This window comes from Hesperophylax consimilis, chromosome 20 (assembly GCF_061612785.1).
Source record: "Hesperophylax consimilis isolate HC1 chromosome 20, BYU_Hcon_1.0, whole genome shotgun sequence".
Taxonomy (NCBI): Eukaryota; Metazoa; Arthropoda; class Insecta; order Trichoptera; family Limnephilidae; genus Hesperophylax; species Hesperophylax consimilis.
In genome coordinates, this window is record NC_142855.1 from 18,785,247 (window position 1) to 18,799,837 (window position 14,591).

General features: G+C 36.1%; 1 protein-coding gene across 1 annotated transcript in view; it reads right to left on the reverse strand.

The window, feature by feature from the left end:
* Brr2 (U5 small nuclear ribonucleoprotein l(3)72Ab) overlaps positions 1–14,591 on the reverse strand; it is a 90,345-nt gene that overhangs the window by 69,184 nt on the left and 6,570 nt on the right. Inside the window, exons 3-6 of the mRNA XM_089644046.1 lie at positions 9,535–9,745; positions 3,957–4,068; positions 2,754–2,896; positions 488–607 (exon numbers count right to left, since the gene is read on the reverse strand). Coding sequence (XP_089500172.1) covers positions 488–607; positions 2,754–2,896; positions 3,957–4,068; positions 9,535–9,745 — 586 coding nt within the window. The remainder of the gene's footprint in view (positions 1–487; positions 608–2,753; positions 2,897–3,956; positions 4,069–9,534; positions 9,746–14,591) is intronic.

The window sequence follows — 14,591 nt, forward strand, 5'->3', positions numbered from 1 at the left end:
ATGACCTGAAGATATATGCCAGTTTCCGTATACGGTTTGTAACATTTATTATGTGATCTTCCCATCGTAGTTTATTGTCATTAATATTAATAATAAGTGACCATTTTACCATTCGTTTGTGTTGCTCGTATTTCTTGGCAGCTCTTTACCGCTGTATATGGTAATGAGTTCATTGATTTTTGATGTCTTATAATATGTATATTTTGCGCAGTTGCGGCTGGCTCTAAGGAGCGTTGGAGCAATGCACGCCCAAAATTTCAGTCAATCTAAAAATAATGATGATCAACCGATAATAGTATCATTGAAAAGCAAAGCAAATATGAGTTGCAGTTGCCACCAAAAGCTGATAGAATGCATTTTCATCGACAACGAGTCTATCTGGCGAGTTTCAGCTCGATCGGATGACCACTTCAAAATTAAATAACGATGCTAAAGACTAATAGATTCACCAGTAAATAATTGGCAAGAGTATTAAAAAATAGATTACATTGGAGGCGTGGATCCCCTGCTTCTTCCCCTCCTTGTCTTCGCTCTCTTCCTCAACCTCCATGGTCTCCTCCTGCCCTTCATCTTCTCCCTCTCCTTCTCTGTCGTCTTCCTCACGCACCTGAAATAGCCACAATAAATTAGCAAATCAATACTATTCTGCCATAAAAAGGTAATAATAATTTGGTCTCAATCTTACAAAATTCACATTAACAACATTGAGGGAATACAAAAAAAAATTCTACGTTTTATAAATTTTAAATTAAATATCCCTGTCGAAGACTTAAAATACAATTTCTTATTAAATACTCTAAAAATACATACATTAGAAGATAGACGTAAAATAAACGATTTAACGTTCTTATTCAAAATACTTAACTCTAAATTCGAGTGTTGTGAACTCCTGCAACTTATAAACATACATACACCCACAGTAACAATACGTCAAAATACAATATTCTACAGCAGCACACATAAGCGTAACTACATTGCCCACTCTCCGATACAACGACTTCACACCATGGGAAATCATTACTTGGGTGATGTTGACATATTCAATACCAACTTGGCAAGTTTTGTGGATCATTTAAAACATTTATTTCAACAATACTCCTAAACACATCATGTAAACCTACAAATAGCTGTAATTTTCTGTTTTTGTTTCTTGTGTTTGTATGACTTGTTGCATAGCTTTTATCAAATGTAATTTTTTTTTTATGTTTCTAAGTATCTGTTAAATTAAAATTATACTACCAACCATGTAAAAAAGCCCTCTGGGCGTTAAATAAAGAAATAAATAAAAGTACATAAGAATGTGACCATTGAAGATTTAAAACTGTGTTTTGCTTATAACGGCAGTGTTGTAGGAAATTTTTTTAAAAGTTTGTAAGGTATCTTTATATGAGAGTGCACAGTGAGTAGCAGCGACGTATGCGTCACATGGATTTGTCGTCTGAAGACGTTGTACGAAAGTCTCCAATCTGGGAGAAATGGAACAGCCCATATATCTTGGAATGCTATAACTTGTTTGTACCTGACAACTACAGCCAGGGTCGACTCCACCACTTATATTCCAAGTGGCAGAACGGACGTTCTGGCCCAGCGCAGCATGCCAAGAGGTATGGTGCTGCTAAATGAAATCTCTAGGTCTCTTGACACTTTCAACATTGGTCTCAAAGATTTGAAGAGTCAGGCAAGTTCTCTAATATATATTATTATTAAATATTTAAAGTTATATAAATTATGTCTTATATTGTAGTGGGATTACATAAATATGCAATACACATTAAAAAAATAATATAAATAAAAATGCAAATATTCGTTTGTTAAAAATTTTAAATCTCCGAAAATTCTTCTGCTATGAAATTTTGGCACAACGATGTCATTAAAATTTGCCTGTGTTTTTATATACCTATATTATATAGATGTCAATAATTCATCACACTTTTAAAAAGTTATATAAAGTCATGGAAAGTGATGAAGCAAAAACTTTATTAACTAGATTAAGTAGGTTAGGTTAGGTTAGGTTAAAATTTAATTTCTTTTCATCGTTTTTAATGACTTGATATCACTTTTTAAAGGTGTGTTGAGTTATCATGGAACCGTTGCAGGGTACAGCTAGTATAAAATAATTTTCCTCAGGGCCTGTCATCGTTGGGGATGCTGTAAAGTGGGTCTATTAAGGAAATGAAGAAGAGAAGATTCTGGAAGGATAATCTTATGAGGGGTTTCTTTCCCAGAATTTCCTCTCCATCCGTTACTTAAAAATACCCTCCACACAGCATCCCCAAGATGACAAAGACCCCCTAGAGAAATTATTGTACTAAGGGTCAGAAATTACAGGTCTCCTGTGGAGACAATGTAATTTTTTTTTTTGATGCACAAAAATTTTTTCAAATTTAATTTGTATTAAAAAAAACCTTCCACAAAGCATCTCAAATGATTACTATTAATGTGATGTATGATAATAAGTTGGGTATTCAAGCGATAGATGGCACTAGTCATAAAGCTTACTCCAGAGTCCGACAGATGTCGCTAGTGTGTAGCAATTGCCTGAGGGATATTATTGACAGACAACAAGATGCCAGAAACAGAGAATTACCAACCCTCGGGTAATGAACAGTGTAGCTAAATCCAGACTTATTAATTGTTACGTAAATATATTATAGTAAAAGAACCTTTTACTTTATCGAAGAGTTCCCACACAGAAATCTGCAAGTAAAGCAGCGACATAACAATAATAGACCCTGAGAGAAACGATTACAAACCTCTCCGAAGGCGTCTTCATCATCCTCGGAACTGCTCTCTTCAAACTGCACGTTGATGCCGTACTGCTCGTCGATCTGCTCTTGCTGGGCGTCCCCGGCGGGTGGAGCAGCTCCTATACCCGTGAAGTCCGTAATCTTCTTACCTGGAAACAATATAACATGTCAGAATCTCGCATTAACCCTCCCGCACCTAAGAGGAGTAATATAAATCCCCCAATGATTTCCTCGGTAAGTGTGTAATTTTTTTTCTAAAAAAGGCAAGCTTAAACTCCATAGAAGATCGAACAAATTTGGCTTCCAAGAAACTGGGAGTCTTGTATGGAGCTATTCTTCAATAGTAACCAGCAGCTGCCCCCATACAAATTTCACGTACGCCCAACAATTGAATTTGGGAGCCACCTCAAGGCTGGAGCCCCACAATACTTGATTCTGTGCAAAGGAGGGCAGTCCGTCTGATTGACAATCCATTGTTAACAGACCGATTGCCATCTCTAATGCACAGACGTAACGCGGGCAAGCTGAGTCTGTTATACAGGTTTTTCAATGGAGCGTGCTCAAAGGAGCTAATAGCATTGATCCCCTATGCAAATCAACAGACATGAACAGAACACATGAGAACGGATCGTTCCTCCATCTCGTTTTTAGAAGTAAAAAAAATAAATAACTTTTTTCAAATGTCCAATGTTTTAAGGTTAAAAAGTTGAATTATTTGTATTGGAAATCATGTAGAATCACATCCCGAAGTTAGCGCACTTTACCCCCGGACAACCTGTATAACATTGAAGAAGAAAATGATACTAATAAATCTAAATGAAACATGAAAAATATAAAAATCGGATATATTTATCTGAGACACTATCTAAGAAACTTTGTGATCATTTAAAAAGGTAGCTGCGAAAAATATGGGAAACATTAGTTACAAGATGATTTTGTTAATTTTGAATTTTAAATTGATATCGACAAATATGACGTTTAATAAATAGGTTCAAATGGTCGAGTGATTAAGACGCTTGTCCTGGACAAGACAAGAGATCCTGGGTTCGATTCCTAGATGTTAACCTTAGCTTTTTATTTTTATGTGTCTTATTCTGTTTCATATTTCAGTTAGATTATCTTCGTCTTCAATAAAATAAATTCTTTTTTTTTTTAAATCACATTTTGTCCGGTTATTCGTAAACCGGAAAAGATGACGCAGAAGCTTACCTAAATTGACAAGCAGGGCGAATCGTTCATCTGGAATTGGTCCCAGGAGGGATTCAATTTCTGTCTTGCGGTCGTGATCTTTCATGCGGTCATTTTTCAACACGGCCAACACCTGAAACATGTAAGATTTATTATAAAAAATATATGAACGCAATGCCGGCGAATCCACAGCAGATGTGTTAGGTACTCACAGAACTTGTAGCATTGTTAACCTTCCAGCAGACGCGTTGAGAAATTTCCCTTGAGCGGGCGCATGTCGTAAATTTTACGTCATCGAGTTTTCTCCACGTGAGTGGTGTTTTCTTTATACAAACGTTAGGGAAAGAAGCAACACTCTAAACGTGTTAGTATTTCAAAACAAAATATTTTATCGACTTATTTAGTCAGAATCAATATTCTCATCCTTACAATTGTTACAAACCACCTCAACTGAAGAACGGTTCTTGCATGTAAAGGACTGGCAACAGCAACACTTCATTGATGCTGAGGATCTTTTCTTATCCAGTGCACATAACCGACAAACACCGCATTTTGGAAAGCTTCTGTTTTTTTCTTCTGTTATCGGTTCAACTGTCCGACCGTAATTAACTTTGAGAAAAGCACTTATATCTTGCGGTAAATGTTTGACATTTGATTTGAAGTGATTTGACTCTAGCCTAGCTCAAATCTCGATGCTTACGACTAAGTGGTAAGGGGCCGTTCAAGTATTATGTAAGCAGATTTATTACAATTATTTACCCTCTCTTCCCCCTTGTCCCCAAAAGTAAGCAAAGCTCTTAACCCCCCCCCTCCCATGCTTATGTAAAAATTGGTACCTATATGCATTTTTCTGTTAATGTATTCTGTTTTTTTTATTGATTCATAAGCAGCACTTATAAAATAGACTTAGGATAGAGGACTTTAATGCACATAATATTCATTTAAACAAACTTTATTGACACAGTGGGAATCCCCGAATATGTATTCGGTTTTCAAACATAGACAATGTGTGGGTTGCCAATGTGTAAAAAAAAAATAACTACTGCTGAGCAGTGCTGACGTAATCACTATCTGACTCCCCCACCCCCCATGTCATCAAAAATAAGCAAAGCAAAGACCCCCCTGCCCCCCTATAGTGCTTACATAATACTTGAACAGCCCCTAAGAGTGGGGGAAGCGATATGGCACAAATTGTCGTAAATTTGTCTGTCGTAAATTTTACGACAGCGCGCCCGCTGGAAGGTTAAGGTATTTTGAACCATAAAAAATACTCCTAGCATACTAAAACATATTTAATTCACTTGGCAAGGAAATAATGTATTTGAATATTATTCTTGCCTGTCGCTTTCACACTTGAAAACATATTTATTTTAATCTGTGAAAAAGCACATCGCAAAATCCGCGTCAGATGTCATACTTTCGTTTTTAAAAAGGCATATTAATATGTAGTACTAACATTATACAGAAGAAAAAAAAACAGTTCTCTATCCAGGGAAAAATTCATAGGATAGATATATGCAATTATTTATAAATATATATTTAGGATGAAGTTTTTATTTTTTCTTAAAAAGAAAGACAAACATTCACGGGTTACGAATAACCTGACAATATTTGAAAATCTCCTACTACCACCACGGTAAGCGGAAAATTCTGCTTGTATTGTGATCACTTTCATCAATCAGATGCATTGTAAATATAATTTTGTAATATTGATCGACGAACCGGTGGATGCAATCCGTTAGACATAAGTTGATAATAGTTTGAAGAAGACAAAAAAAAAACAAAAAATTTATATATATACAGGGTTTTCCAATAAGAGGTGCTTTTTTGATATTCTAAGAAACGTTTCCGGTAAAAGATCAATGGTTTCGTTGCTTGTGTGGCACATAGCGCCGTCTTGTTGAAAGTAAACGTTGTCCAGATCAATACCATCCAATTCCGGCCATAAAAAATCATTAATCATCTCTCGATAGCGCAATCCATTCACCGTAACTGTTGCTCCAGCCTCATTTTCGAAAAAGTAAGGTCCAATGACTCCGTTGGACCATAAAGTCACACGTTGAGGATAGAGAGGTTTTCAACAATAACTCTTGGGTTTTCCGAGCAACAGATGCGACAATTTTGCTTGTTGACGAAGCCACCGAGGTGGAAATGGGCCTCATCACTCGAGATGATTTGCATTTGATTCACTCAAGTGAATTTTAATAATTTCAATGCGTTGTTGAAGCGTGTATCGTTCCATTTTTATTAATGGCGTAGTTTCTACTTGTCAAATGTCAAAAAATGACAGCTTCAAAAATAACATCTACCGAAATAGCGGACTATTCAAAATAACACCTCCTATTGGAAAACCCTATATATATATATATAATAAGCAGTAATTGTCGATTGAAATACTTGTACATATAGAATTATTTGGCGGGTTGGGAATAAGCCGACGTTGCTCAGTGGTCCAGAGCACCTGACCGGACATTAGAAGGTGCGGGTTCAATTCCCGTCGGCGGCATTCATTTTTACTCGGGAGATATTTTCAATTTGTACGGATATTTCAGGCCAGTAGTTAATGCATACAGGGTGTATCGGCAAGTACCCGACAAACTTTAACCAGCTATTCCTTAGCACATTTGGAGTAAAAAATGTTATGGGCACTTTGCTGTCCGGTAACATTTTTTTTCAATTAAAAACAAAAAATTATAAAAAAATCCACACTCCGTCACTGTCATTGGCATTGTTTCTCGTGTTCAATAGCTGTTATTAGCAAGTGTGTCAAAAAGCGTCTTCGCTCTTTCATACAAAAATAATAATAGTTAAAAATGAGACGAATGGTGCCATGCTATTTCGTTGTGATTGTAAAAGCGCGCCAATATAGGTACGTACGTATATTATTCAACGAAACTCGAATAAAATATTGCCAGATGGGTTTTCAAACTGTGACAAAGGATAAAACAGTGGTGACATGTGGTGAAAATATGAATGATAAATTTTTTATTAAAAAAAAATGTTACCGGACAGCAAAGTGCCCATAACATTTTTTACTCCAAATGCGCTAAAGAATAGCTGGTTAAAGTTTGTCGGGTACGTGCCGATACACTTTGTATACAATTTGTGCTATGCATAAAAACCTTTTCTTATAAACATTAGTTTATTATTAAAAAATAATAGTCTATAGTTAGTAATAACCAGAGACCGGATTATATGCATTTGCATATTTGCATATGCAAATGCATATTTAGACCCTTTTCAGCGGTAGTTGCATATTTTAGCAAATAATTTGAGATCTTGCATATTTACGCTTGATATCGTTCAGATGCCTCACATAGCGACACTATAGACGTCAGATAGCAAGGCGCGCGGCCAGCGAAGCTGAGTGAAGAACGGATAACTGATCTTACTGATCGCTACGGCCGGCGGCCGGAGCGGGGGGGGGGGGGAACCTCTCTCTCATCTTCGCCTGCGCTCGCGCCTACTCGGCTTAATTCGGCTAATTGCCGAAAACAATTCATTCATTCGTATGAGGGGTGATTTGGTATATTTTTATGGTAATTCAGTGAATTGCGAATTTTGTTTTTGACTGGTCGCACGCGCTGTTCTTTAGAGTTTCGTCTAGTGTTTTGTTTGTTTGCACGAAGTTGTACATTGTGAAAGTGAACCATGCCCCCTGATAAAAAAAGTGCCCATACGTGGATAGCTGAATATCCTGGAATATTTACATACGACGGAAAAGTTTAATACTGCCGAGTTTGCGAGAAAAACATTTCTAGCACAAAAAAGTTCCAAATAGACCAGCATGTCAAAACCAGTGTTCATATCGCAGGAGTGCAGAAGAAGGGCCCACGACAACAAGTTTTTACAGTGGCAAGTAGCAGTAACAGTGAAGTAACCTCCAAAGGTAAACAACAAAATCACTTTAGCATGGATCTATGTGAAGCATTTCTTGCAAGCAATATCCCTCTATACAAACTGACAAATCCTGCCTTGAAAGATTTTCTCAGAAAATATTGCATAAATCAAAATATACCGGATGAATCTACTTTACGTAAAAATTACATACCATCAATTTATCTACATGTGCTGGAAGAAATACGCAATGAACTCAAGGATAACATCATATGGATTTCAGCTGACGAAACCACCGACATTTGCGGCCGTTACATTGCAAATTTGTTTGTTGGTGCATTAAAACTTGAACCTTCACCTTCCTATTTGGTGGCCTGCAGAGAACTTGAAAAGGCAAATCATTCTACGATCGCCAGATTTGTGAATGAGGGTATAAAAAAAATATTTCCTGAATCTTCTGCGGATGAAAATGTGTATGTGTTGCTCTCAGATGCTGCCCCCTATATGATCAAAGCAGGCAAAGCCCTCGAAGTATTTTATCCCAATTTGATTCATGTGACGTGTTTTGCTTACGGAATCCACAGACTTGCCGAAGAAGTGAGATCCACGTTTGCGAATGTAAATAACCTGATTTCATCAGCAAAGAAAGTGTTTCTTAAGGCGCCTGTTCGTATAAAGGCCTACAAAGAAAAACTGCCAAATATCCTTTTACCTCCTGAACCAGTAATAACATGTTGGGGTACATGGATCGAAGCTGCGATGTTTTACCATGAACATTTTGAAGCCATCAAGGGTGTTATCAATGACTTCGATAGTGCAGAGGCTTTAGCAGTTTTCCAGTGCAAAGAATCGTTTGACGACGCCAGTATTAAAAAAAAACCTAGCTATGATTACCACTCATTTCGCCTACATACCTGCAAGTATAAAAACGCTTGAAACTCATGGATTGGCGTTGAATGCATCTATTCAGGTTATGAAGGAAATTCGCCTTATGAATTCTTCGTTGCCAAAGCTATTCCCGAGTAAACTCAAAGAAAAATTTGAAAACATACTGAATAATAACCCAGGGTTTGAACCTTTGTGCCAAATTGGTAACTTCATCAACGGGGCAGGTGAAATTTTGCCCGGAACAATAAGTTCAAAAATCGCACCCAAATTTAAATTCTGTCCAGCCACATCAGTAGACGTAGAACGTTCCTTTTCCGCTTACAAAAATATATTAAGCGATCGTAGACACAATTTGTCTACAGAACATTTAGAACAGTACTTGGTCATATACGTTTTTAAAGGTAAATTCTAAATTTTATTGTTAAATACATTTTATAATTGATATTTTCGAAAATATAATTGTTATCCTTGAGAACTAATAGCTTACTAAAATAAAAAAAATATGTAAAAATACGACTTCCTGTATTATTTCATATTGCATATTTTGACCCTTTTTATGGATTTTCGTGCATATTTTAGCTATTTTTATTGCATATTTGCATGCATATTTTGGGCTTTTTTTGTTGCATATAATCCGGTCTCTAGTAATAACATAGATCATTGTAGAAATGTATTTGTATTTGTACAGCGCCCTTGAGGTGATTTTGCACAAAAACGGTGCTATACAAATTAACCAAATATTATTATTTAAATACATTATCTGGTAAGACATATACAATGTACAAAAAAATACTAATAATTACGGCGTTTCCCGTACTTCCCTGTCTTGGCATACATTTACATACATGTCATAGAATCACTGAATGTAGTTTACCTCATCGGCGGCCCCGCACAAAACGTCGCGCGGTTGGTCACCCAGCGCGCCCTGCATGAAGGCCAGCAGCAGATCGTGAGCGCGCCGCGTCTCCTGGGTGCGCGGCCGGTACACCGCGACCGACACGGGCTCTTCCCCCCCGCCCTCGGCGGTCAACGTGGCGCCTTTCATGCGCTCAAAGTCGTACTGCGCCTCGTCGCGCTTTTGACGTCTGGAACCATTAAATTTGTGGCGTCTTAAATAGCTGGCATAAAATATACAAATAGGTTTGGACCATCGATGAAAAAATCATTTTTAACATTTCTGATATAGAATGCGTTACTTCCATTCCGTGACTACAATTATTAAAACGCCCTTTTTAGGGAATTTCACATAGTATATAGAATTACATAGTTTATAGAATTACATAGTATTTAGAATTACACAGTATATAGAATTACATAGTATATAGAATTACATAGTATATAGAATTACATAGTACATAGAATTACATAGTACATAGAATTACATAGTATATAGAATTACATAGTATATAGAATTACATAGTATATAGAATTACATAGTATATGGAATTACATAGTATATAGAATTACATAGTATATAGAATTACATAGTATATAGAATTACATAGTATATAGAATTACATATTATATAGAATTACATAGTATATAGAATTACATAGTATATGGAATTACATAGTGTATAGAATTACATAGTGTATAGAATTACATAGTATATAGAATTACATAGTATATAGATTTACATATTATATAGAATTACATAGTATATAGAATTACATAGTATATAGAATCACTAAATATATAGAATTCTATTAAAGTTACACAGTTAACATATGCAACGTTATATTATCTATTATATAAAAGGAAATGTTCGTATGTTTGTGCCCTGTGGATTCAAAATATACTGATAATTTAAAATTTGGTTCTTATTAGCGCAAGGAGTGTTTAGAGAGTGGTTAGAATGATAGAAGAAGTCGGGGACGCTCGAGGAATACTTAATGCAATAACTCGGCACTGGAATGAAATACGGAGTGGAATTAAAGTCATAACATTGTGGTATACTAAGTGGATGGTGGAAGAAGTCGGAGACGCCTGAGGAAGATGTTTGCAATAGCGAAGCATCGCCGGGTGTGCTAGTATTTTATATATGGCGCGGTTCCATGATAACTCAACACAGTGACAATTCAACACACTTTTAAAAAGTGGTATGAAGTCATTAGAAACAATGAAAAAAAAAATTTTTAACCTAACCTAACCTACATGACCCAGTTAATAAAGTGTTTATTTAATCACTTTCCATGACTTTATATAACTTTTTAAAGATGTGATGATTTATCCGGTTACCATATGGCGCACCTCGGATTTTTTCTTGAGGGGAATAGATATTAAAATATGCATCAAACGCATAATTATTATCTTAACTTCAATAAAAATCAGAAATATAAAGCATAGGTTTTACAGATGCGCTTACATACGTGTTCCTAACTCCTACTCAATTAATAAAACACCTTTTGCATCCAATTCTATGAAACACTTCCTTGCTAATAGAGTAGTGGAAGCATGGAACTAACTTCCACAACATATCATCCATTCTACTAACATAGAGTAGTGGAAGCATGGAACTAACTTCCACAACATATCATCCATTCTACTAACATAGAGTAGTGGAAGCATGGAACTAACTTCCACAACATGTCATCCATTCTACTAACATAGAGTAGTGGAAGCATGGAACTAACTTCCACAACATGTCATCCATTCTACTAACATAGAGTAGTGGAAGCATGGAACAAACTTCCACAACATATCATCCATTCTACTAACATAGAGTAGTGGAAGCATGGAACTAACTTCCACAACATATCATCCATTCTACTAACATAGAGTAGTGGAAGCATGGAACTAACTTCCACAACATATCATCCATTCTACTAACATAGAGTAGTGGAAGCATGGAACTAACTTCCACAACATGTCATCCATTCTACTAACATAGAGTAGTGGAAGCATGGAACTAACTTCCACAACATGTCATCCATTCTACTAACATAGAGTAGTGGAAGCATGGAACAAACTTCCACAACATATCATCCATTCTACTAACATAGAGTAGTGGAAGCATGGAACTAACTTCCACAACATATCATCCATTCTACTAACATAGAGTAGTGGAAGCATGGAACTAACTTCCACAACATATCATCCATTCTACTAACATAGAGTAGTGGAAGCATGGAACTAACTTCCACAACATGTCATCCATTCTACTAACATAGAGTAGTGGAAGCATGGAACTAACTTCCACAACATGTCATCCATTCTACTAACATAGAGTAGTGGAAGCATGGAACTAACTTCCACAACATGTCATCCATTCTACTAACATAGAGTAGTGGAAGCATGGAACTAACTTCCACAACATGTCATCCATTCTACTAACATAGAGTAGTGGAAGCATGGAACTAACTTCCACAGCATGTTATCCATTCTAATAACATAGAGTAGTGGAAGCATGTAACTAACTCCCACAACATGTCATCCATTCTACTAACATAGAGTAATGGAAGCATGGAACTAACTTCCACAACATATCATCCATTCTACTAACATAGAGTAGTGGAAGCATGGAACAAACTTCCACAACATATCATCCATTCTACTAACATAGAGTAGTGGAAGCATGGAACTAACTTCCACAACATATCATCCATTCTACTAACATAGAGTAGTGGAAGCATGGAACTAACTTCCACAACATATCATCCATTCTACTAACATAGAGTAGTGGAAGCATGGAACTAACTTCCACAACATGTCATCCATTCTACTAACATAGAGTAGTGGAAGCATGGAACTAACTTCCACAACATGTCATCCATTCTACTAACATAGAGTAGTGGAAGCATGGAACTAACTTCCACAACATGTCATCCATTCTACTAACATAGAGTAGTGGAAGCATGGAACTAACTTCCACAGCATGTTATCCATTCTAATAACATAGAGTAGTGGAAGCATGTAACTAACTCCCACAACATGTCATCCATTCTACTAACATAGAGTAATGGAAGCATGGAACTAACTTCCACAACATATCATCCATTCTACTAACATAGAGTAGTGGAAGCATGGAACTAACTTCCACAAAATGTCATCCATTCTACTAATATAAACCTATCTGTAGCTCGATTGGATTATTATTTGGAGAGAAGGATTAACTAATTTAGTGAGTAAGATTAAGAAAGAGACGCTTAGATGGTTTGGGCATGTAGAGCGAATGAGCGAAGAAAGGAGTGTAAGTAGGATTTAGAAATCAGCAGAATGCTCCCTGTTCATTAAATAATAATATGTATATGTTTGTTAGAGGCCTGAATATTTTTTGTAAGCTACACAAGAGTACCGACCCTAACTGACACTTTACCACTGACATTTTTTTAATCATCTTTTTAGGTTTGCGCACGTTTTTCAGAAATAATTTGTTAGTTAAATATTTTAGCGTGGAAGAAAATTATTTTATCCTCGCAAGGCGCAGTCCATTTCCAAAATATTTCCACCGTAAGGTGCAGTCCAGTAACTGGTGACACATAAACATAGACAAATTATTTGATCCTCGCAAGGTTGACGATTGATTTTATTCATTAATTTCATTCATTTAACACAGAGGTTCCCAAAGTGGTCTATATGGACCCCCAGGGGTCGATAACGGCTTGCTGGGGGTCTATGTCAGCGAGAAAAAAATTTGGGGGTCCACGAGATTCAAATGTGGGTACATACGAGCGGATCCCCATTTACCTCTTCAACTCAATATTTAGGAGATCCGTAAATGACACAATACACCTAACACAAATAACACAGTTTACGTAATACTAATAATAGACTGAGAAATTACTTATTTGATATTTGTATGTTTATATTTCGTAAAGTTGTTTATTAATGTATATAAATAGAGTCTACGTTCCTTTTCTCGTCAGAATTAATATATTGAAGCCGCAAATTTTCCTAGTTCCCCAACTTGTTTTTGAAAAACGTCCAGGGTAATAATGACGTTCAACATTTAAATGCACTTCACACAGACTTCAAAACTAAGTTTGAGGACATTTTGACTGTGGAAATGGAATGTTGAAGACTTGGTTATCGTATGACAAGAAGAACTAATCGGAATAAGCGCTAACAAAGAACTTAAGGGGTAGTTCTGTAAGGCTAGCTCAGTCGAGAGTAGAAAATATATATTTTTACTTGCTGAGAAAAGAAAGCTTATTCACTTGCAGGCAACAATTACAGCAGCGTTTTTCACAAGCTAAAACAATACCAGGCACTCGAGGTTTCCACTGCTTTGTTCCTCTGTCTGAAAATGAAGTTGGCACAAAAAGGATAAGTTCAGATTCAGATTATGCTTTGATTTTTAACTTCAGTGGGGAACGAAATCGCTCAGAGCAACTAAGTATGGTACAAATTTGTACAAACTCTTATGTAGCTTGCGTATATGACAACCATTGGTTTTTTGGACTTGTGGTATCCAAAGATGAAGACGAGTGTGATGTATCAATCAAGTTTATGCATCCTTTTGGCCCAGCTCCATCCTTTTACTGGCCACATCAAAAAGAAGATATTTGTTTTGTTCCACTACAAAATATTTTTAATATCGTTGACCCTCCCACAACAAAAGGTTCAGGAAGAGCTTACTACTTTCTTGAAAAAGACGTTCATCATGCTGATCAAAAGTTCAACCATCTTATGGGTCAGATCAAGAATAAAAGTAAAAAATGAACTTGAACATTTATTTATAAACAATATTATTGTAATGTACTTTCATTTAACCTAATCCTACATTGCCTGTTTTATTTTTATTGTATTTGTTTTTTAAAGAGTTAACTTTGTATTGAAAAGAGTTAAAAAGTTGATCTTGTTATAAAATATTGCTATGGTGTATGCATTCAGGGTAAGGAACAAGGTACATTATTTTGTTGGTGCCTTAAGCTTACATTGCAAGCTTACCAGCATGTTGTAAAGGACCGAATAAGTTTGACTTTTTTTATT